Source organism: Prinia subflava, chromosome 15 (genome assembly GCF_021018805.1).
Source record: "Prinia subflava isolate CZ2003 ecotype Zambia chromosome 15, Cam_Psub_1.2, whole genome shotgun sequence".
In the NCBI taxonomy this organism is placed as follows: domain Eukaryota; kingdom Metazoa; phylum Chordata; class Aves; order Passeriformes; family Cisticolidae; genus Prinia; species Prinia subflava.
The window spans coordinates 17,833,861-17,858,337 of record NC_086261.1 but is presented as its reverse complement, the minus strand read 5'-3'; the positions used below and the strand labels follow the sequence as shown (position 1 = coordinate 17,858,337).

Below are 24,477 nucleotides of genomic sequence, written 5' to 3'. Positions count from 1 at the left end.
TTAACCTTTTTCATTGTCTCCTTCCCTCAGCCTATTGTTTCTCTCTGGTGTCTGTAGGTGAGCAGCCTTACCAGATCCAGGCCAGGCAAGCAGGAATGATACCCAAATATGTTTCTAATTCCCTGCTGTTTGAAGGCTGCTTCTGTTTGCTGTCTCTTCCTCACGGCTCTTCTGCTTTGACTGGACTGGCATCAGACTTTGTTCTGCTTTCACTTTCAGGTGTTTCAGTCGAGCGAGGTTCCAGAGAAGACCTCATCACCTGAAGAATCCATCCGGATGACGAAAGGAATCACCATGGCAACTGCCAAAGCTGTTGCAGCTGGGAACTCTTGCAGGCAGGAGGATGTGATCGCTACCGCCAATCTGAGCCGCAAAGCAGTGGCTGACATGCTAACAGCGTGTAAGGTAAAGATTCCCTTCCTTGCCTGAGACTGATCTTGCTGTGTTTGTGTGCCTCGAAATCCATAGAACATTTAGATTTTGTTCAGTTTTCTGCTTTTCGTATGAGGAAGTTAGTGGGTAAGATAATTTTACTCTTTTACTTTTTCTCTCAGAAAGGATCTTTTTTTGCCGTGCACACAAAAAACCCCAGCACTAATTTTTACTGTTTTCTTTTTATGAAAATGAGAAATGTTATTTGAGCTGAAATTTCCTGGTTTTCAGTCAGAAGACAAACAATCTGTGCAAGTGGTAGAATATACAACTATTCTTGTAGTTATAAATATAATTTCAATATTCCTAGAACTATGAAAGGAATGGTGAAAAAATCACTCTGATTTATCTTTAGTAGTTCTTTCCCCCCTGACCAAATCTGCTGGTTTGCTCCATTTCTTTTGTGCTTTTCATAAATGTTTGCAATTTTTATTGCAAAATTTTAATTATAATAACTGTAGCCCTATAAAAATAGTGTAGCTCTATTTTCTACATGATATGCTACATAAATTACTCTTAAGCCATTTGGCTTTGTTATGATGCTAAAAAATATCTAGGCATAAATTATTAAAAAAATGAAATTATAAGGATCTCATTCCTTTTGATTTTCAGTAGTGACTGTAGCAGTAAACTGCCTTTGCCTGTAAATCACAGTTATTTACTTTTATCTTTCCATGTATGGAAGGTGACAGTGGAATAACGGTGCTCTCTGTGTGCTGTCTGATTTTCAGTATTTGGTCAAATTCTAACTGCCTACATCACTCCCAGATTGATTTTTAGCTTAATACTGCCCAAACAGAGGGGTTATGTTTGTTTTAAAAATGATTCTCTTTCAAAAGTGCAAGTTCTAGTTTAGAACTACCTTATACAAAACCACTGAATGAAACTTTTATATTGACTTAGGTTTGTAGCAGGTTTTTTAGTGTCTAACAATTCTTGACCTCTTTGCATGCTTCAGATTTTGATTTGTCTTTCCAAACAGGCAGCAGATTCTCAGGAACAGAATCCTCTGGTTTTAGTAGCATTATAAAACCCTTCCATCCATGCACAGCCCAGCACATACTATCAAACCTCTATTTATGAATATTCCTTTTTTTATGTTTGCATTTGCTCCCAGTTAATTTCATGATTTTGAGTGGTTTGTGCATTGTAAGGGGCTGACAGGATGAAACTCCCTGCAGATGGAACAGTGGAGCTCTGGGATGCTGCAAGAGCCTTCTTGGTCTCCCAGGGAATTGCTTTCACAAAGAGAGGAGCCTTCAGATGGAAAAGGGGCTGGGAATCATTTTATTTGTAATGATACAGTGCCAAGGCCTAAGATCTAGTCTATTTTCTTAAAACCAAGAGCATTCATTGGACAAACAGGAATAAAACTTTCCAAGAATACTAATTTTATGCATTATCTAAAATGTATGAGCAAATAGCTGTATCATTTAACAAAGATTTTAAATACACAGCTTGAACCAGACTTGATTTAGAAAATCTTGTTTCTACTTTTTCTACTAAATTTTGCTCTGAGTCTTAGAAATCTTATGCCATTAATCCTAAAAAATTATTACTGGACATGGCATTTCCATGATGAACCACATTCATTGAATTTTAGGGATAGGAACCATCAGTCTCAGCCCTGCAATGCTGTAAAAGCTGTGTGATGCAATGGGACTTGGGTTTTGTGACATTTGACAAACACTGGAGGGGTTTTATAGTGATATTAAGCTTCTCCATAGAATTAGCACTGATAAATGATCAGATTTTTATGTTCTTTGGGCTAAGACAAAAGTGCCTTGGCCCAAAGTGTATGAGCTTTGGTAGAACTGTACAGAACAGCTCTGACTTCCCCAGTGTCAGGAATTTGAATGTAAATTCTATTTAATTGCCTGTTGCCTAAGGCAAGTAGTATAAGGAGTTAGAATTAACAGTTATATAGATGCCTGTGCTTGGTCTGCTATAGATGAATTTACAGTGCTCATTACTAATTCAGTTCTTACAAGCAGATGCTATTTCAAAAGACAATAAGGATGCTTATTGTGGGATGTACTGAGACAATTCTCATTACAGTCAGTGGAAATGCTATAATTACATTTATTGAATGTTAGAGCAGGCCCTAAGATAACAATTTCTTTATTATGTATTTGTATAAAATAATGCAGTAATTAACGTGTGCATAGTATCACTCTTCGTAGTGATTGCTGTTGGAAAGGAAACAGATAAGAGAGTCCTACCAAAGCCATAGGAAGCAATGAAAGAAAAGCTACTTCTGTCACCTGTATGGAATTTATACTGAACCCTAAAAATGCTCCTAAAATACTCTGACGCCAGTCTTGGTTATGTATGGACAACATAGAAAGAACTTTATATTCCCATCCTACAGATGCTTGCTCCAATTCCCTGTGTTAGGGTAATATTGAAGTGCAGAAGAGACATTTTAGGAGGCTTTACAATGTATGCATAAGAAACACTCGGGGGCCCTTTGTCCTATTTGAAAATTAAAAATAAAATAAAACCAGAACTGTCCTGAACTTTCTGGGCTTCGGCAGCTCATTTGAAGTATGGTGAGGATGAGGAGAGTCAGTCCTGTTGCTCCCCTCTCCCTGCCCCACAGACAGGGTGTTGGTGGCATGAGGAGGGGCTGTTCCCTGCTCATCCCGAGCTTCCCTGCAGAGGGAGCCCAGAGACCAGGCCGGCCCTGCTCGGGATGCTGGGCTGCAGGAAAGGCCGAACATGAGTGAGCCGTGAGATAATCCCGCATCCCAACGGGGGATGAGAGGCTGCAGGAGCGGGAGGAGCTGTTCTGTGAGAGGAAATGCTGTGCGCTTTGGGAACTTACACTTGGCAACAAATGGTGCTTCTGCTCAATAAAAAAGTTCCCTAGAAGTTTATTGTAGAAAGTATAAGGCTTGGAGAGGCTGCAGGTTTCACTTTTTATTAAAAATAAAATGGTTGAATTAGTTGGGCTTATGTTAGCTGCCAGACATTACACTTAGTGGAAATCCTTGCACAGGCCTGACTCTGCTGCAGCTTCTCTCTGTATTTAAACAGATGTTTCCAGCACTGCTATTGCTGTGTAAAATCTCTCCATCAAGCTAACACCATTAATGAGCCTTTACAGGACTGGAGCTCTGCTGCTCTTCCAGCACCATTTCCTTACAACAGAAATGACTGGTCCTTGAGCTCAAGTGTCATTTGCACACTATAAAAAAATCTCCTCCCTTCTCTTCCCCCATCTTTCTGTGTTGATCTTCTCCTCTGGGAGCTGTTTTGGATGCTAATGTTGTGTTTTGCCTCCTCAGCAAGCATCGTATCACCCGGATGTGAGTGAAGAAGTTCGGGAGAGAGCCCTGCGCTTTGGAACAGAGTGTACCCTGGGGTACTTGGAGCTCCTGGAGCACGTTCTCCTGGTAAGGAGTCATCTCCATCCATCTACTGGATTGCTTCCAAGGAGAGTAATCCCCCTGCTCTCTTTCTACAGTGACTGCTAGTGGCACATTTTGTAATGTTTGTCACAAGATCATGACATTTTGTTGTTAGAGCAAGCTAAAGGAAACTCAGTATTTCAGCTCAAACCGTGAGACTGAAGGAATATTGGAGTACTTAAATGGAGCTGCATTCTGGATCAGATCTGGAGGCAGTATGGATCTGAACCTAAAAAAGGTCCTTGACAAAGAAATTAAAATAAGAGATTTCAGTATTCTTTTAAGCCCACAATAAACTCTAGACAAATTAGGCACAGGCCTGTCCCCCAGACTGAGGAGGTTTCATCATCTTTGTGAAGCACTGTTACATGCCTCTCACAGCCACACCCGACTCCAGGGCATCCCAAAATCCCAGCCAGCACTGCCTCACAAAGAACTTCCCAACACATCAGACACGGCACCCCAAAGCTCTGCATAAAACTCCTGCACTCAAATCCAAACTCACGAATCCTGCTCTCAGTGGGCTTTGCTTGACCATACGTAATTATCACACAATATATTAATTACCCCATAATGTATGTTCTTGCTATTATTTTGTAGGAAGCAATAAAATGTGTTTGAACTAACATTTATGAGATATTGAAGTTTCTGGAGAAGAGTTAAATCAGCAATCACTTCATGGATGACCAGTGGTTTCTTTTAGGTCGCTCTCAGCTTGACATAGTAAAGTCTCTGAAACTGAAATTTGCAGCCATTAACTGCTGATTAGCAAGCCCAAATCAGTTTTTCTGCTGAGAATAAAGCATGCATGATTTTTTGCATCAACTCACTGAAATTTATATATAAAATAAAAGTACAGTCACAGTTGTGCTTGCCACTAGCAGGTAAAATAGTTCAAGAAAGTTGGAACTTACTAGTGGAATTCTTAGAGCTGTATCACAGTAAGTGATTTAGCATTACATGTCTGATCCATTTTTAGTTCAGAGGACTGTGGGGAGTTTTTCAGATTTGACCCCTAGAACACTGGCAGTATGTGTTCCAAACTAAGTGCCAGAACAGACCAAAGACTTGAATCAATTTTTGCTCATTTTATTTCTCTCTCTCTGCATAAGTCAAGAGGCTTAAGGTAAGAAAGGTATGTTCCATTTTACTGAAGTAACAGGCCTTTCTTACCTTAAACCTCTTTATGTTCAGTGCCCTAAAGCCCTGAGCAAGTTCTGCCCCCTTGTACCACCCCCTGCTCCTTCCCCAGTGTTGGCTGCCTTAGCAAACTGGGGGTTTAGAACCCCTAGATCTGCAACCTCATTTAATTTATAACCTCCAGAAACAGCAAATCATGTGGGATTAGGAATCTCTAATTGCTCCATCTGGCACCCTGTGATACAGTTGTCACTAAGCTGAGTTACACCCTCAGTGGTCAGGCTTGCATGGGTGACTCAGCACAGGGGGTATTCAACAAGGAGTAAACAACAGCCCTATTTCTTTGAAAATGGTACTTGTGTGTCAGATGCAATACCTAAAATTTCTCAAGCCAGCGTATTAACCTGTGTAGAGGTTGCGTTGGGCAAGTGGCACAGAAGTGATTTGTTTGCTCAAAAGAATATTGCACCTATAACCCAGCTAGGGGTAGGGCCAGGAACACGCGAATTCCACCTGTGTGGTGTTTGCACATCTGAGTAAAACTCCTTGTGAGTTGTACTAGCAACGTTCAAGACTGACCTGACCCCCTGCATATCCCATCCTGGTCAGTGCTGATCCCTGCTGAATTCAGGGGAAGTCTGCAGCTTTTCCCATCCATGTCTGTGGGGATGAGACTCTGCTGACAGTTCTAAACTGGCTTTAAAACAATACAGTTCTTTAACAGCCTAGTTTTAAAATTGGCTCAGTTATTTCAATTCCATCATTGACAACTCTATCACAGATATTAATGTCACAGTTACTGGAGTAAAAAAGGGCATTCTTTGTTATAGTCCTGACCACATTTGTGTGGTTTTTGGACATTTTTGGGTTTGACCTTTTTGCTTATATTTGGAAGATAACCCTTGAGGTGCTCAGTGCTCAGTTTCTGCTATGATAAGAGTCCATGCAGTGCATAAATTTTGGTTATAATTATGTTGTTATATTTTGTTAGTGTTGAAGATTATTTAGCTATTGAGGACTCATGTGGAATTGTGATTACTGTGGAAACTGGTTGACAGGAGACCAGACACACATACATTGATATGGCAGTTCCAGAGAGAGAGGATTCCTCGTGTGGCAGAGTTCTCACCAGGCAAAGTTAGGAAAACAACATAGTTTAGTTTATTCTATCAAAGTAAATGGGTTATGACTGCAATATGGCAACACTCTGGTGAAAAGACACAATCTGTTTCCAATGTGCATCTAGACAGGCTTGCAGGAGAGTTTTGGAAAACATTAAGAAAATGCACACCTGTGTGCAGGATGTGACTTTCACAACTCAACCATTTGTTTTGCTCTTAAAGCTCTATCTGTGTCTGTCACTCTTCTCTCAGAAGGAGCTTTTGAGTAAACATAAATTTCCAGAACTTAACATTTTTCTTGACAATATGGTAATGAAAAATGCAGATGGTCCTGTTCAGGGAAATAATTCAATTTCATTTGCTGAGTGTCTTAGTGTTTTTCATTTGAAGAAGCACAGTTTAATATTTGATACAAATTCAGTTCAGAGATGCTCATCTTTTCCTTCTATTTGAGAGCCTTGGCATTTCCATAGTGTTCACCATTGCTGATTTTTCCACAACAGGCAACTGGCACTTCCAGAACTCTATAATTCTGTCTCTCAGAAATAGGGATGAGCAGTCTGTCAGTACTTAAAAATCACCTTCTCTAAGAGTGTGAAAAGACTGAGCCTGATGCATGAGTATCATGACTAAAATACCTGAGAATGAAGTGCTAAAGCTGCATATTCCTCCCAGATACTCAAATGTGTGCCTCTGTTTTGGGTAGTTCTGTCCTCAGTTTAGGATTGAGACGTTGTCAGTTCCTGTAGCTGTGCCAGGCAGTGCCACTTCCCTGCTGTGCATCCAACACTGCAGTGTAAGCCTCTGCTCCCAGTGCTTCCCTGACACTTCCAGTTCTCTCACTGGGCTCTCAGACAATCGCTATACAAAATAAATCTTTCACTGGAGAGCCTTGGGAATCTTCCAGCGTTCTGGGATCCTTACTGACGTGCATTCTCTTTCTCTAGATTCTTCAAAAAGCAACTCCAGAGCTAAAGCACCAGCTGGCCTCTTTCTCCAAGCGGGTTGCAAGTGCAGTCACAGAGCTGATCCAGTCAGCAGAGGCAATGAAGGGTGAGTTGGGCAGCCGGGCTGCCAGCGTGGGGTGCTCCTTACTCCAGAGGTGCTGACCTGATATTCTGTGTAATGTACACTGCAGGGGCTGCTGTTATTTCCTTATCAGTACATGAGCCTTGGAAATGAAGCTGAACTGTAAGCAATTTTCATGTATGGGAATCCATTTTTCTTTCCTCCTTATCTCTTAATATAGATACTCTTTTCCATAGAACAGTGATCTATCTATATTATGTTATTTCCCTGTTCAAGTAGCTTCATTGGATTCCTCAGCTTTTTCTGCATTCTCTTTTATATTTCAAAATTTCAGTTTCCAAGACAAGCAAATATCAGACTTCTTCTATTCCCTAAGTGCTTTTTAAAAATCTTTAGATTATCCTCATATTTGGACACATTTCCAAATTTCTGGCAATTTTTGCATTTTAATTCATGTTCCTTAAAATAAAAAAACACTTTTTATTTCTTTATTCACTTGCTGCCTGTAGAGGACGGCTTTATTCACTTTAGAAGCTTTTTTTGTGGGAAGTAAAATGTTTTTTAACCATTCACTATTTTCTTTCCTCATTTTCATTTATAAGTACACAATAAAATTGTCTCCTAACAAATTTAACATGTAAATGTTTTAAACTTGGTGAAATACCTTTTTTTTGAAGAGGAACTGCTACATTTTATAAATTATGGGCTGACTGTATTTATACTTGCTATATTCTTTTTTTGTCTGCTAGTATTAGGGTTTAATATAGAATGTCTTCATCCTGTTCAGCATTTGAGCTGAGAAATGGTTTTTAGACCATACCCTTAGAGGTTATGAACTTCTGGCTGTTTCCCTCAATTCAAAATATGGATGGTTTCTGAATCTTGTAATTCAGAGAATGGTGTTAGGAAATCAAAAATAATAATGCACTGACAACTTCCAAAACTCTGAAACCACTTCCAGCCAAGTATTCATTTTGTAATTTCTTTGAGAAAAGAAAAATGCCAAAAAGTCAACAGAAGAAGTAAAAAAAAAAAAAAAAAGGTCTCCCTTTAAGATGTGATACAGAAAATGCTTTGGCCTTTTCTACTCCACTGCTAGAGACACTCTGCCAAAAGTGTGCTTCCTTCAGTCAGTGCTAACTTCATCCCCAGCCACTGCCAGGTCTGTGCAGGGGGTGGCTGTGGTGGCTGTAGCCTGTTCTCTCTACCATTACACAGACTTTTTAATGTGCCCCATGGCTTGGTCAGTTTAGGAACCCTCTGATCAAGGCCTCTGATGAACACAAGTTGAGTGACAGCTGGTTTTGTTCCCAGCATGGACAGGATCCCTTTTTGAGGCTGCTTTGCTTACGTAATTATTAAATAAGTTACTGTCATGAGAGAATGCTACTAAATACTTCTTTCCCCTCTGCTTTACAGTTTTTGTGTGACATAAACCACTGGTTTCATGCCATTATGGCCCTAAAATCAGCTGTGAAGTACATTCTGTACTGGACACTTGAGGTGTGCTTGCAGTTCCCCTGTTGGAGTGGCAGCTCACTGCAGTTATTGTCTCTGTCTCCATTAATTTCAGGGACAGAGTGGGTGGATCCAGAAGACCCAACAGTCATTGCAGAGACAGAGCTGTTAGGGGCTGCAGCATCCATTGAGGCTGCAGCAAAGAAGTTAGAGCAGCTGAAACCAAGAGCCAAGCCCAAGGTGAGTGTCCATCCCTGTTTGTTTGAGGTGCACAAGGCAGAGGATGCACATTGCCCACAGTTTGGGGAGTACTCTGCTCCTGGCCACCATCACGGTGTAAACAATCAAACCTTGCATGACCCTCAGTGCTACACTTACCCCAAGGGTAGAGGGTCAAAAGGTGCTTTTCAGGGAGGGAGTCAAGCACCAGCCATAAGCAAGCAAAGGAAGAGAAGCCAAATGTTTGAAATGCTTGTTAAGAGTTATGGCATCGTTACTGTTGATTAATTACCTTTCCATTTCCCAACATATTTTACTGGTGTGTAGTCATTCTTATTTGCTTTCTTTTGGAGCCCCTTTGAATTTGTGTAGTATAGCAGGAGAAGGCAGCAGTAACAGTTGGGATTGAAGAGAATGTAAATGACCTGCAGGATTTTCTAGGACTAAAACCAGTATTTTATGCCATGCTTAGAAAGCAGCTCTTTCAGTATAGAATCAGATACATTGTATGATCATTTCTGTGTCATTTTCCTAAAGGAAATGAAATTACAGTTCATTATATCTACATGGTGTTGCATGTCGCCAGGTCATTTCAAATGTGTCTCTGAAGATATTATAAGATTAAGCCAACTACCTTCATGTGCAGTACAGAGGGAATACATGAAACTGGTGGATCCCAGAGAATTGCTGCCTTTTGCCTGGTGTTAACAGGCAGGTTTTAGTAGGAATTACAATGCTGCATCGCTTTAAAATGAAAAACATGTTTTGGCTGTGTAATTGACTTCAGGAGAGGACTACTTTCCTATTTATGCTGCTTTGTAGGTGCAAAACTGTTTTCAAAGTAAAGCTAATGAGAAGTCTTTCTAAAAAGCAGAGCCTCAAGACCATTCAGGGTTGGATGATTGTACTGGTGCAGGGCAGTATTTTGTAGGAGCATCAGATGAAATAGTTCTTGGAAGCTTCAGCCTTTGAGGACTTCCCACCCCCACTCCCTGCTTAGTGATACGAATAAATTAGCTCATGAAAAAGAAATGCTCTTTGTCTGTATTTTTTAACGAGTACATCCATTTTGTTTATAAAGAAAAATGGTCCTTTATAATGAGATTGCCCAGGCTGAGTCTGAGGAGTGGAGAACTCCTCCATCACCTTTTCTATACAATCACTGCACAATAGCACATGTGTGTTGCCTGGTAACATGGAGCAGTTTCCTTCCAACATCGAAGCCCTCCAGGGTCATTGTGATCTCCCAGTGAACACAGTTCTCACACCTGCTCATCAGTTAAAATGTTCATTTGAGTATCCAGTCTGCTTGTGACTTACTGGTTTGTTGCTTTCTGAAACTAAAATTTATATCCAGCTGTTTGCTTGATTTGGATTTCAGCAGCCTTTGCATCCTTTTCAGATGTTTAATCTCTTTCACAATAGGGATTATAATCCACATCAGAAGGTACTAGGAAGACCACAGAGTGGCTCAAATAGCACTTTCTCTGCTGCAGACTTGTAGCTTGTATCCTCCCAGAGCAGGATTTCCTGTGGTGAACAGCTCTGTCTTTCTAATGCCCATCTTTGACAACATTCAGACTGTTGTAGTAGGAATACTTAGACTAGCTAAGGGTTGCTTTGTCTGGTGCTCAGTCTATGAAATGCAGGGTAGGGGTTATTTTCTACAATGGAACAGACTATCTAGACAATATCCTGCTTTGGTTAACAGCAATCATCATCAAGTGAACTCTGAGAGAAGTTGGTAATTTTAGAATGTCTACCTGCACGAAATCCAATGTCTTCATCATTACTAGTTGCTGGCTGAATCTCTATTTTTTGGTAAAGTTTTTTTATTGGTGCAGGGAGTGGGAGTAATTTGATTTAAGCTTGAAATTTTTATCTTTGTGTTCCAGTTTGTCTTTACCTCTAAAAAAACCCCCAATAGTTAAAGGTAGGGTTTCTTCTCATTTGTTCCACTATCTTACTTTTAACCTTTGGATTTTTTTTTTTTCTTCTTGTCCTTGTTTCCTCCTCATATTTTTGCACCTATCATACCCCCCTTGATGTCTTAAACAGACACAAACAGCTTGAGACATCTTCATTTTCTGTTACTGGGAATCATCCCAGAGAACGATTTCTAATGAGACACAGTCCTGCTAACTGCTGCCTGTGCTTTCCTGTACGATGCTTATTTTGTTTGCTTTAAATCCTGGTTGTTTGGCTGCAAGTTAATGTGCTCCCAAAATACTTAGTCCACTAGTCCACAGCCCCACTGACGCTCTGTAAATATCTCTGTGTCTCTGAGCTTGTATCTTGGAAGACCTTGGAGGACTCTCCTGAGCAGGTGTTACTACAGTAACACAAAACCTGTTCAGTATTCTCCTTGCAGTGTTCAAGGTGATATTTATGGTTTATTAAGCAGGATTTGGCTGTCATGTTTCCTTTAAGTACAATTATTTTTCCTGAATGTGGACTCTTACTTTTTCAGTTTTCCATTTGGAGACTCAGGTGTATTGCAATGCAGACACATATTCCTTCTGTTATGCAAATATGCCACTTCCTATAAAACAGCAACCCCCAAAACTAGTAATTTTCTGAAGAAGAAAACTGTTCTGTCTAATAAAGTCTTCATGTTAATACTTGGCAAAACCCGCTTTTAAGTAAAAAGGTTTGCTAGATAAGGTACAATAGGGAGCACTGTTGTCCCTACCGTGTTCTGTCTGCTCCTCATGCAGGCCTCTGCCTCCACACACGAGAGTCTTGCAGTCAGTAAGAGTTCCCTGCTGGTAGCTTTCAGCAGTTGGTCCTTTGTTTTTTTAACCCAAGATGAATCAAACCTGGATGCCTTTTTCTGCAGGACTCTGTGTGATATGTTTGATATATTAGGTTGTTATTTAATCCAACTATATATCAAACATATTCCTACAGTGTCCTGCCCTGTCTCCGGGGGTTTTAACATAGTGGAAGGCAATGTGAAGGAGTGCAGTCACTCACAAGCAGGTTTAGAAGATTTCTGTAGACTCCTAATCTAATCTGGTATAAAATACATACATGAGGGCTCCTTTAGCAGTAGAATTGCTCTTGAAGAGACTTTTAAGTTGTGTAGGGCTCTTTGTGACAGCAGCAGCTCTGCCAAGAACTTTCACTGAAATGGTTATTGTGCTTTCCATGGCTCAGTGCAGTAACTTACTCATATTTGCTCATTATAAAATAGATTATGAGAGGTGCTTGAAAATAAAATGGTTTCTCTTTCGTAATTTTTGCTACTGTTTTGCAATGAGATTGGGGCTAATGTTTTCCTATTAACGCTGACTTTATTTATGCTACCCCAAATAATGGAGATGATGTAGAAAAATGGTTAAAATACACTGCAAAAACATATCTTGTTTTGTCTTCAATGGCATAATCAACATTTTTAGGATATTCCATTCTAAAGACTTTGTAGTGAGCCTAATGTTTGTCTGTTCTGGTAACCTCATTTTCCAATCCATCCATAGCTGTTCATGGTTAATAACAGCATATTAATTTAGGCTTGAGGAAAATGAGATTCTGACCTTCATGGGGCTGCTTGAGGATCGAGAAGCTGATCACTTGTTGTAATCTGGTTTTCTAAAGAAACCTGCTGTAAAAAATCTCACACTATGATCTTTTCTGCCATCTATCACATCATTGCTCTCAGCTTTATTATGAATGCTGTGAACTGGCACATTGTGAGGGTGCTGTGTATGAGTGTGAACTTCAGACAGTGCAGGAGACACTCCTTTAATAATGGGAATTATTTTTGTTGTAGGGCATTTTGCTGTGCTCAGTCCTGTGCTGTTTCCTGTCCTTATTGCTAAGGAATGCTCCTGGGAGAGCCCTGGCAGGAAACACACCCACAGTGCTGGCTAAGCCCTTAGGTGTGTGTCACACCTGAGAATGGGGAAGGGAAAACCACAGAGAAGCACTAGAAAAGAAGGATTTGTTAGAAAAGATGAAAAGCCAGCAGTCTGAGTGCTGTGTAAGGCTGCTACAAAAATTAATTCTCCACATAAGGGATCAACTGTCAAGAGAAATTTTTCCAAAAGTAAAAGAAATTGTGATATGTCAGAGAATGAAAGACTTAGAAATTTGAGAAACTTGAAGTATGGCTTGTTCTCCCAAGCCCTGGATTTCAGTATAATTGGAAAGAAACTGATTTGATACACAGGGGAGAACAAAATCTGTTACCAGATGAGATACTAAGGTTTAGCTGTCTGTTTTCCTGTTGAGCTTCACCTGCTGCTCCACAGTGGAAGTTAATCCAACCATTGTGCAATGGCTCTCTTAATAATGCAAGCTTTGATTTCTTGGTGTTCTCTTTGAAAAACAGTGATTTTTGCTTAGGACTTGTGTGCAGTATTTAGTCCACTCACGACCCTGAACTGAGTTTAAACAACTGCTTTTGTTCAGCATCTTTTTGGTGGCTGTTTTTTCACAAATGGAATTCTATCTGTGCACATACACAGCTGTCCAATAGATCAGACTATGGCCATGAACATTTTTTTAAATGTCAACAAAGATTGACACCTCCTTTGTAATAAATAAGCAGATATTGAAGTTCTCATTTAAGCTTGAATTCCTGACATATGAAGTGCTGACATATGAAGAGTAATGCACATAATATATTTTATGTTGGAAATGAGAATCTAAAAACTTGATAGCAAGAAGTCTTGGACAAAGGTAAAAATGTAGTAACAGTCTGCTAAATTTACTGTCAGTCAGAGGTATTTTTGTTGATGTTTCAGTCTTTAGTCAAATCAGTCAATAATACATCTGTTTTAATAAGGACAGTCATTCCTTAGACACTCTACCGGATTCCATTTCATCACTCTGGCAATGTTGTGATTGAAATAAGAGTTTCACAAATAAGACTTGAGGCCTGTAGAGGGCCGATGTGATCGTACTTGGGTATAATAATGGTCATGATGTGGCACAGCAAGCACTGCCAAAATTTTATGTGGAACATGATTTGCTCACTTTCCAAAGCAGTTTCTTTTATTACAAAGACATGTAACCCAACAGCAAGGCAAGACAAATACTTTTCAGTGGATGAGGTGGCTTTTCCTTAAAAAAGGAAAAAAATAAAAAACTTTCAATTGCCAAACATCTTTATCTACACATCAGTTTTGATTTTCAGATGATTCAGTTTTACTGGTGTCTGGATGCTATTGTTCCATCTCCTGGACTTTTAGTTATGTGAAGTGCTGTAGGAATGAGTGCTGCTTGATGGATCATATTAATTACTTATCATTATCCTTTATTATTTTACAATTGACTGTTTCATCAAATTGCCTTAACAGAACTAAACCTGACTTAAATTTAGATGGGTGTGCTTGGACTTGCAAATGAAGTGCCCAATTTTTTAACTCACTGCCCACCTGGCTGGTGTTTCTAAAGTTAGAAATAGGAAGACACAAGAATGTTGTAGTTGCCACAGTTGGAATAAACCTGTATTTCAAAACCTGTATCTCTCACAAATAAGAGGTCCTGATACTGTAGCCACCAGCCCTACTTGTCACAGGGCCTTGGATTCCAGTTGGCTTGTGATTGGATCACAAACAAAATAGATTCTGTTGGATTATTTTATATAAAAAACTATCAGAATACACAGCCCAGGCCTGGTTCTGTTTAAAATAACAATAACTGTTCATTTCTATTTTGTTAACTGTTCAAAAGCTAGTAAGCATGCTTAGATGGATAAATGTCTTCAATATTTGTTTAAATTATTTGAAAGTCAGGAAACTTACAGAAGAATGAATTTGCATTTTAAATAGTAAGAAACCTCACTAGGAGGTTTTGTACATGCTTGTTGAAAGGCATACTTGGATGACTGAAATGTTCCAGACAGACCTTTGGAAATTCCTATCTCCAAGATCACTAAACTGCTGCATGGAGCTGCTTTCTGTGCAATGACAGCTCCTACCAAAAGCTGATAAATCTGTGCTATTGCTTGGTATCAACTATACATTCCTTAGTTCAGGTGAAAGAGACAACATGATCACTGTTTATCACTGTTCTTTTTCAATGCCTTAAGTCTTTAAGTATTTTAAAAATGCTTTCCCTAGTTTAGCAATCTTGGGAGCCACTGTTATGGCACCACAGAGATAATCTTGATAGAAAGACAAGAAGTTCTTTTCAGACCTGCAGTTTTCTGAAGTAGTTTAGAGTAGTTCTAGTGGAGGTAATGCATTAGAAAGTTGAGGGCTTTGTTTAAGTATCTTGTGTGACAATGTGCTTCAGTGTGAGCAGGCACAAGAGCGAGCTAATACTGGCTTGATGTTGACTCCCAGCTTTAGTCCACACAAAACTCCTTTGCAGAAAATTATGTATAGGCCTTACTGACTGATGTGTTCCAGAATCTTCTTGTCTTTGCGTATGTCATACTCAGTCTTGAAAGTATAATTGCTCTAAGGTGAATGTGTAACATTGTTTTTTCTTGGTTATAGCAAGCAGATGAGACTCTGGACTTTGAAGAACAGATCCTGGAAGCAGCTAAATCCATTGCAGCTGCTACCAGTGCCCTTGTGAAGTCAGCTTCAGCAGCCCAGAGGGAACTGGTGGCTCAGGGAAAGGTGGGTAAACAGGACATGGAGCAACAGTAGTGAGGGAAAGCATCGCAATTGAATCTAGTCTCCTAAGAGCTCTGTTAAAAACAGCAGGAAAGAAGCTTGGGAGTGACTAATGAAAATGTAAATTGTTCACTGCTCATCACAATATATGGCCCAGACCTGGTTCTATTTAAAAAATCCCACAGTTACATTTCTTTAAACCTCACAAGTGCAATCAAGTGCTTGGCTCCTCAAATGATTCAGCTGTGGGGAGTTTTACTGTGTGGGTTTTTCACTTCGTGAAGATCTGTGATTCACGTGGGACTAGTAATGTATAGTCCCACACAAGAGTTTGGGGATCCAAACCCAAATGTCAGAATGTACAATAGTGCTCTATTGTACAGTGGGGACACAGGCCTGCATGTACATTCAGTACATTTAAGTGGCTGTGCTTGTAGTTATTGTGGGAACCAATGGAAGGAGTGTTTACAACACGTGGCATCCTTTTGGTGTGATCAGAATTGAGATTTTGTAGATCATTTCATATCCATCACCATTTCTCCCAGTTAGTATACTCTGAAACATAAAACCTAAATATGTTGCCTATGAGCACAATTCATTATAGGACCATTGCTGTTGTGTAGTTATGGTTTCTGTTTTCACCTGATTTTTAACTCAGAGCAGGCTGTATCATGGATCCCACAATCAGGCTGTGCTGTCTGCTTCAGCCTGGGTTCTGGGAAGTTTGTGCTTTTGGTTCAAACAGGACCAGCGAGCACTTCATCTGTGGTCTGCTTAAAAATACCTGTTCAGGGGATGGTGAGGCAAAAAAAAAAAGGCTAAACCTTGAAACTTAAATACTTTATGGACCTAGTGGAGGTTTTTTGTATAACTGGTTTTTTTTTAGTTACATAGTCACCATAGCTATGGAGAGAACATATCTTCTGTTTATGTTGATGCTGCACTTAATGATTTGATTTCGTTCCCTGGAATTCTCATTATGCACAAATGCCTGTCTCCATCTCTTTTTAAACACAAGTTTCTGGACCATGTTTACATTTCACGTCTTTCAATTTCTCTCTCAAAACCACCCAGACCCAGGCAGCTGGCGGTGTGGGTCTGGCAATGAACTGTAGAGTTCAGTTCCATTGCTTTCATCTAATCTGGGAAGAAAAATGTCTCCAAATTTTTGCTGGTACTGCTGATGCCACAAACACTTCAGTGGAAAAGCCATCAGAAAAGTGGGCTGCTGTCCTAAAGTGCCATTATTAGGCATGAAGGCACTTAAGGGGCTTCCCTGGGAAGCTTTCTGATCTGTACCTTCCCACAGTGCTCAGATCAGAAGAGATGAAAGAATAATGTAAATTCAAATGTATTATGGGAAGAGAAGTAAGTTATTTTAAAGCCTGGGACTTAAGGAACTGCTGTTTCAGCTGTTGCTTCTGCTGTGGCTACAACCACCATAATTACTGGTTATTCTGGTAATTACTTCTGTGTGTTCCAAGAATGGGTCAGCTGAAGCAGTAAGTTGGACACTTCCTGAGCAGGCAGTGCTGGAAGCACAGTTACTCTGACACTGACTTCCAGTTGAGTTTTCTGCTCTTGAATGTGCTGGGCACAGTCACAGGTACGGGTGTTCCTTTTTTCATGGAGTATTGCTTGTCTAATTCTGAGACAAAGCAATTGTATTTTCTGTTTTCTTGTAAGCATCTCTGAACTGTTTTTTCAGGTTGGAGCAATCCCTGCAAATGCAGCTGATGATGGACAGTGGTCTCAGGGACTTATTTCTGCTGTGAGTAACTACTTCTCCAGAAAACTGGCACTTTCTCTGAAGAAATAATATCCTGTGAGAATACACAATGACTCTTTTTTTACTGCCTTCTAGGCCCGAATGGTGGCAGCTGCAACCAGCAATCTCTGTGAAGCAGCAAATGCCTCAGTTCAAGGCCATGCTAGTGAGGAGAAACTCATCTCATCTGCCAAACAAGTTGCAGCTTCTACAGCACAGTTGCTCGTGGCTTGCAAAGTGAAGGCTGATCACGACTCTGAAGCCATGAGGAGGCTACAGGTACTGGTGTTAATTACTGAAAACCCACGGTAGTGCTGTGTAAACACTGTTCCAGCACTCCAAGATTGTGCTTGTGTTCAACAAAGTATTTCTCTAAGTGCTAGCATGGATTGTGGTCAGTCTTCTTTCATTTCTAGGAATCAGGAGACAGCAGTTGTAGATAGAGAGCATTTCTAAAATGGAGAATCATTTTTGGCCAAACTCAGAAGAGAATCTCATGCAACTTCTCAGCTGAAGTCTGAGTGAGCTTCTTTACATGAAACTGGTTACCTTTAGGTTATACATCCATGAATGTTGAACTTCTCTGAACTGCTGCTGAATTAACACTGTTTTTTGATAGGTAAAATCCAACGTCTCTAGAAATTTTGTTTGAGGGTGGCAATTTTTAAAATTACTACAGCCTTGTCTGACATCATGCCCTGCAGGCTCAGCCTGGAATGTAAGAACTATTTCAGCTGCTTTTTTACACCACCTTTGGTGAACAGTGAAAATTCCTCTTTTTCTTGTACTTGCACAGCTGCTGCTAGCAGACACTCAGTGCAACAGTTCATGTGTGGATAGGCAGAATCAAATTCAGCAGAAGTACATATGACTAGGTGTCTGTCTGAGCACGAGGAACTGATGTCATAAAGGAGAAAAATGGATTAAATATTTAGGAGGAAAAAATAAATATATGACTGTGTGAAAATGTGTTTGTTTCTACAGAAAACAGTGGTGTGTTATAGGGCTGAGATGGTTTTAGTGCTTTATTGTGGTTCTCTGTATACTGACATTGCCAAAGGGGTGTGGGGAAGGTGTCAGTAACTGGAAGCTGGTTCTGCCCACAGTGCAATCTGCTCTGTAATATCTAGGTACCAAGAGGAGTCCAATGGAATTTTAAATGCAGAACAAACAATAGAAACAGGAAAAAATCAGCTACTAGAGACTTTCCTCAGTTCTAACAGGAAATTTGGGGTTCTCAGTCATTGTGGGCAAATATTATTAAATAGACATTGAATGTGAGAAATTGGAAGGGAATGTGAAAAGGAAACAAGCCCAAGCATGGACTGAAATTGAACTTTGCCATTTTACCAAGCTTCACTTTAGTCCCAGAATGAATAATGAAAGGAAGAGTAGTTTGCACTTGGAACTCATGTCCTTTATCATAGCAAAAACAGTGAGTTGATGTCTACTAAATATTTTTACTGGTGGACTTGCCAAAACTACTGAGACTTTCCAGCTGGCTTTGCCCCCAGCAGAAATGTTTTCACATAGCTTCAATCAATAGGTTGGACTCAGGACTTTGAGTGTCTTGGTTTTTTCCTTCATACCCCAATTTGAACTGCATTTCCCATGAATGTAAATTTGGAATGCACTGTTACAGAATCTTCCAAAACTTAATGAAACAATTGGAAATGTTTCCATTCTTTCTGGACGAGCTCCAGACTGAGCAGAGCAAATTTCAAGCAATTTATTCTTGGGTCATTTCAGTGAGGAAGACTTGAAAGGGAGATGCGGCTGGAAATGAGGGATAGGACTGGGGAAAGAGGGAAGGATGGGTTCAGGCTGGTCCTTCCTAGGAAGGATGGAAGGTTGGGAGCTGTGGCTTCCCTTCCTAGTGCTGGAAGGTTGGGAGCTGTGGCTTCCCTTCCTAGTGCCAGTGTGTCTCCAGCATGTGCAAGCAGCCTATTTCAGCCTGCTGACAGCATCCAGTTCAGACAACAAAAGATGTATTACAAATGTTGGACTATTTCTCTTCAGATATCTGAAATTTTTTAGGAAATAAAGGTTTAAATGTTAGATAGCCATGGCTGTGTAAGTTGTTAACTTGACCTGACTAAAGTCCATTAATTAAAAAACTTAATTGTTTTATAGCATCTTTATACTCTAGCTTTTAGTTTCTGTTTGTCTTTCTCAAAAAAAAAGTCTGATTGGCATAATGTAACTTGTAATTTCATCGACTGCTTTATTTCAAACTGCAGGAAAAGAAAATTCGTGACTTCCTCAATTTTCAGCTTCTTAAACAAAGGAATTTCATTCTTTCTGTAACACTGATTTTCAAAGATTAATTTGCTTTTCACTGCAGAGAAAATCCCCATACCTTTCCTGTGCAGTCAAGAAAAGATGTTTGTTTTGATGTTCAGACAAACCACATTAGTTATGTATTCTCCTTCTTACTACATTTCTTGTCTTTCTCAAAGGCTGCAGGAAATGCTGTCAAACGTGCATCAGACAACCTTGTCAGGGCAGCCCAAAAAGCAGCGTTTGGAAAAGCAGAGGATGATGACGTTGTGGTCAAAACAAAGTTTGTGGGTGGCATCGCTCAGGTTGGTACAATCACCCCAGAAATAAAGCAGGGAAAAATCATCTCAGAAATGAGTGGTGTTACAGTGTCCACCTGCTGCACTGCAGGCTGGACAAATCTATGTAGAAATCTGTGATAAATTGTTTGATGCCTCATTATCACGGAACCCCTGACATAAAAGCACAGTGATGCCACGTGATATCTGCACTTCTCCACTGAGCATTTGCTGTAATAGCAGCTACCATTGTTCAATAGCTCTTGGTTTTGTTCTGATTAAATAAGTGAATCTTTTCAGAATTCTCTTATGTACTTTAAATGTTCCCAAATCTCACTGGAAAGGATGATTTTGCATATATTTAAGCAAAGAAATAGAGAGTGAGAGATAAAAAGCAATGATGTTTTGTTACTGTGACCATAATAATTATTGGGAAATAATAACAATATTTGAAATTAGATTTCAAGGCTCTGAGGTACCAACTTCTAGATTCCTTATAATGAATGAGGTACATCATATACTGGACTTGCTTCTTAAAAGATACTGAACTCGATTGTTTCTGTGTGTCTGTAGTATTGTCATTTTTTTTCTTTGACATTCTGAGATGCGGGAAAATACTGTGGACACCTGCAGTAAGGAATGTTCAATTTTACTGTCACAGACATTATGTTAAGACATGGTGCTTATTCCACATGTTCTAAAACCCCCACCCTGCTGAATGTTGGGACGATGCAGAGCTGTAAATTCATCATGGGTGCATGGTAAAACTATGGTGGTAGATTCTTTTTCTCTCTTTTTAGTCCTCTTTAAGAAACAAGTGGGAATACAATACTTTTCTTGATGGCCTAGTCCTGGCATCTGGAAAAATTTGAGCAATTCCTGATGAAGTCATTGAAATTTGGTGCTTCTCTGGAGAATGCTCACAAGGGCCAGCTGTGACTGTGGTGTCATAGAGAAAGAAATATTATTTTACAGACAGTATTCCTTGCTGCTTCTGTTGTCTAGATTATCGCAGCCCAAGAAGAAATGCTGAAGAAGGAGAGAGAGCTGGAAGAGGCAAGGAAAAAACTGGCTCAGATCCGCCAACAGCAATACAAATTTCTGCCCACAGAGCTGAGAGAAGATGAGGGTTAACCATAAACCTGCTGAGATTTTTCTTCCTTTTTATTCTTTTGTTTTATTTTTTTTATTTTTTTTTCTTTTAAAGAAATAAGCTAAAGGGGGACAGCACATTGAGAACTGCTCTGACAGCATACTGGTATGCCAAGCACTTAGCTAAATAAACTGCCTGTCATAGCTTTGGATGAGCAGAGGGCAATAAACACTTGTTCTTTCCCATCTGCTCAGCTGAGGTGCATGATGATCAAATAATGGTACAGTGTTAGGTTCATCATTCCTGTTCCTCCCTTGATTTATATCTCAGGAGAGAATGTTTCACTTTTTACTAAAGATACTAAGTCAGTATTATTGTCACTTTCCTGATGCTTGAGGTATTTATCGTTCCTTGACTTGTTCTAAAACATTGATAATATTAAGTAGGAAAAGAGTCAAGAAATCTTTCGTATGATAAATATCACATGAGCTGGTGGTTCTCCTCCCCCAAGTACCCTTGTAAAAAGAAGACCAAGATGGAGAAGGATGTGTGGCTGAGAGAAGAAACACGCCCGAGTGTGGGTCTGAAGAAGAAGCCTATCCTCTTTCAGTGTTATATAGCTGGTTCACCCCAAAACTGGAGGAATTGTCTCTGCAGCTGTTTGCACTACTAGTATTATTCCTTACCTGATACCAACAAGCTTCTGCTTGTCCAGTATTTAGGTTTACAAAATGTGGCATTAGCCATTCTTTAAAGAGCTCAAAAAACAAAGAAATGGAAACCTTGTCACTGCCTCAATAATAGCAGGTTCATGAAAGAAAATGCTGTTTCAATTATATACCTCTAATGTGTGACTACTTTTACAGTATTATACACACATACACATGCTCTAACATTGGACTGAATAGTTTGCATTTTGTTTTTTAATTGAAAGTATCTGGTTCGTACTGTGGTATTTCTGTTAGAATGTATCTCAGTTTAAAAAGGGAAATGCCCAGTACAACAAAAGACTATCACAACTCTTGTTATTATTTTAATAATGACATTTATAATTATTATGTTTTAAAACCTGTGGGAATTGTAGGAGAAAAGAGTAAGTGATTTACAAGTAGATTTACAATTTTTCCTGTAATATATTTTTTAAAAATTTGGACTCTAGAGAGTTTGTTTTCGTAGTTGCTATTGATGAAAAAGTATTCACCAGGGAATTGCAGAGAAGAAATAGCAGCAATCTTTGTCTTCAGCTGCAGAAAGGTACAGTATGCTCTCAGTATCTCTGTTGTGACCTAAACAATCGCAATTTGGGTAGAGTAACCTATTTTACTATGTCAAAGAGAGAACACAAATCACAGCAACTGGAAGTAGCAAAAGCTAAAACTATTTGACTAACTACAGAAACACCATCTCTCCTAACATCAGTTTGCAACACGTCTCCAGCTCCAGTCCAGCCCTCCTAAACAAAGATGGCAAATCTGTTTAGGTCAAAGGATGTTGCCCCTCCAGTCCTTCTGAAGGCTGTGCTGTCCTTAGATCCCACCAGGTACGTTCAGCTGAGCCTGTTGTGTTCTGTGCATCCCCAGCTAGCTGTTGCTGCAGAAAATACTTGTCTTGTAGCCTCCCCAGTAACCCCCTAGTGGTAGGTTCATCAGTTTAGATAGTGCTAACTCCTCATTTCAGTTACCTGCATGAGACAATTGTCAGGAATTTTGTCACACTAGTACTAAATACATAACAAAAAATTGCTAGAGAATTAATAAATATTGAAGTGTAAAAAGGTTTTTATTGTCTCTTCTCTGATACTGACGTATTTCAGACTCAGTAGAGTTGCTGGAGAATCCACAATCATGAGAGGAAAGAAACTGGTATATCCCAAATGGAGTCACTGGCATTGACAGGCGAGCTGTGATGTGTAGGCTGGTGTGAAATGCAAACCCTGTACCATCAGAAATGTGCAATTCCCAGTTCTTTGATTTCCCACAAACACAATCAATTTGGTTTTTTGTTCAACTCACTGTGAACAGTGTCACAGTCTGGAATCCCACACCAAGAAAAAGGCTTCCTGTAAGTCTTTGAGCAGAACAATAAACTGGTATTTATTGCTGTAAGACCTAAATAAAGACTGCTCTATTGATGGAGATTTTCTGCTGCTGTTTGTAGGTTCAACTCCTTTGCAGCTTATGCCTTGCTCTTGTCTGACCTGGATAGCCTCACTTTCCAATCTCTTTCACAGATTTGTTACTGCTTCCCATTCAACCTACCTTTAATTGTTATTTGATCTCATTAAAGCATGAAGACAGATGATGCTGTCTTTTAACACCATGCCACTATTTTATTGTAGGTATAATACTGTTGTAATATACTTTGGTCAGGATGGTATTTGCCAGTTTGATATAAGCCAAAAAAACCTTGTCAAATGCAACTATGTATGGAAATTATATTGCTACAAAACTTTATCAGTATGTAGAAGGTAAGAGCATGTTCAAATTGTGCTCCAGAGAGAAGTGTTTGCGAAGTCCATTTTAGCACAGCTATTTTGAGACTTCTCTGTTTCTGATTTAGTGCCCCCTCTTACATGACAGAAAGTATTTTTTCCTTAGCTGTGTGCTCCATAGAGGAACCACAGTCAGGTGAATAGCTGAGCTGGACAACTGAAGTATTTTTTTACTTGGAATTTTGGGTCTTCATTTGTGAACCATTAAGAGAATATAAGGTCATCCAAAGTCTTTCAATCTTGCTGTTATAATTTGCAGTATTGCTGAAGTTCACATGTGAACATCTGTGGAGTTTGGAACTAGTCCATCCATTTCTTTGGCATGGGAACTTGCAGCAGGAAGTGACAAGTTGGAGTAAGGGGTAGATGCTAATTAATAAGAAGGACAGATGTTTACTTTGTTCTGTTAACTTGTGAAATGATGAATGAGCTCTGTTGTATCTCACCCTTCTTCATGTGGAATTCACTCTGAGAATTGTATGCAAATTAAAAACAAAATGCCTCAAAGTTCTTTGTGTACAAATAGTCTAATGTCATTCCCCAATTATTCAAAAAATTGAATATTTTATCATTTGTCTAAACTTTTATACATCAGAAGCCTCAAAAGTTAGACAAGTTTTGAAACAAAAATGGAGTTCCAGACTTTTTTCTCTGTCCCTTTCCCTTTGATTTTCTGCACGTTCATTACTTAATTCCTAATGAAGGGAGAAGTAAATCTAGAAACCTCCTCAACCTAAACACATTCAGATCATGAGTGCCTTTTTGTTTTTCATCAGTCCTTATCACACTGATAAGACATTCAGCCCAGGAGTATGGTTACATATTTTGTAACCTCTTGGGATTTGGGTTTTTTCCTCTTTAGGAGTGGGCTTGATTTAGGGGCAAGTAGCTTACACTGTAAAAGTTTTCTCCTTATGTAATTACATCATGGTTAACAAAGAGAGTTATCTGTCCATAATTGTCATGATTTCCAAAGCCTGCTTTTCCATGTTCATGTTATTTACATGAAATGCATTGTGGTTGGTCATGTTAATGAACAACACATTTCTGTGGCACAGTTTATGATGCCAAGTGTAGAAACTGTTTACTCACATGAGTCATGACTCTGTTACACATTGCCCTCATTTACTGAGCTATAAATATGTGCCATTTTGTCACTTTTAAAAAAAATTTTTTAAATAAA

The 24,477-nt window shown here is 39.4% G+C and overlaps 1 protein-coding gene across 8 annotated transcripts in view; it reads left to right on the top strand.

The window, feature by feature from the left end:
* Window positions 1–23,804, top strand: part of TLN2 (talin 2) — a 142,992-nt gene extending 119,188 nt beyond the window's left edge. For all 8 annotated transcript variants that reach the window (XM_063412979.1, XM_063412985.1, XM_063412984.1 and 5 more), the window contains 9 exons: window positions 220–405; window positions 3,723–3,830; window positions 7,054–7,159; window positions 8,709–8,833; window positions 15,262–15,387; window positions 17,093–17,155; window positions 17,249–17,431; window positions 19,612–19,737; window positions 20,716–23,804. In XM_063412979.1, the coding sequence (XP_063269049.1) occupies window positions 220–405; window positions 3,723–3,830; window positions 7,054–7,159; window positions 8,709–8,833; window positions 15,262–15,387; window positions 17,093–17,155; window positions 17,249–17,431; window positions 19,612–19,737; window positions 20,716–20,844 (1,152 nt within the window). In that variant the 3' untranslated portion in view covers window positions 20,845–23,804. The remainder of the gene's footprint in view (window positions 1–219; window positions 406–3,722; window positions 3,831–7,053; window positions 7,160–8,708; window positions 8,834–15,261; window positions 15,388–17,092; window positions 17,156–17,248; window positions 17,432–19,611; window positions 19,738–20,715) is intronic.
* The last annotated feature ends 673 nt before the right edge of the window (window positions 23,805–24,477 follow it).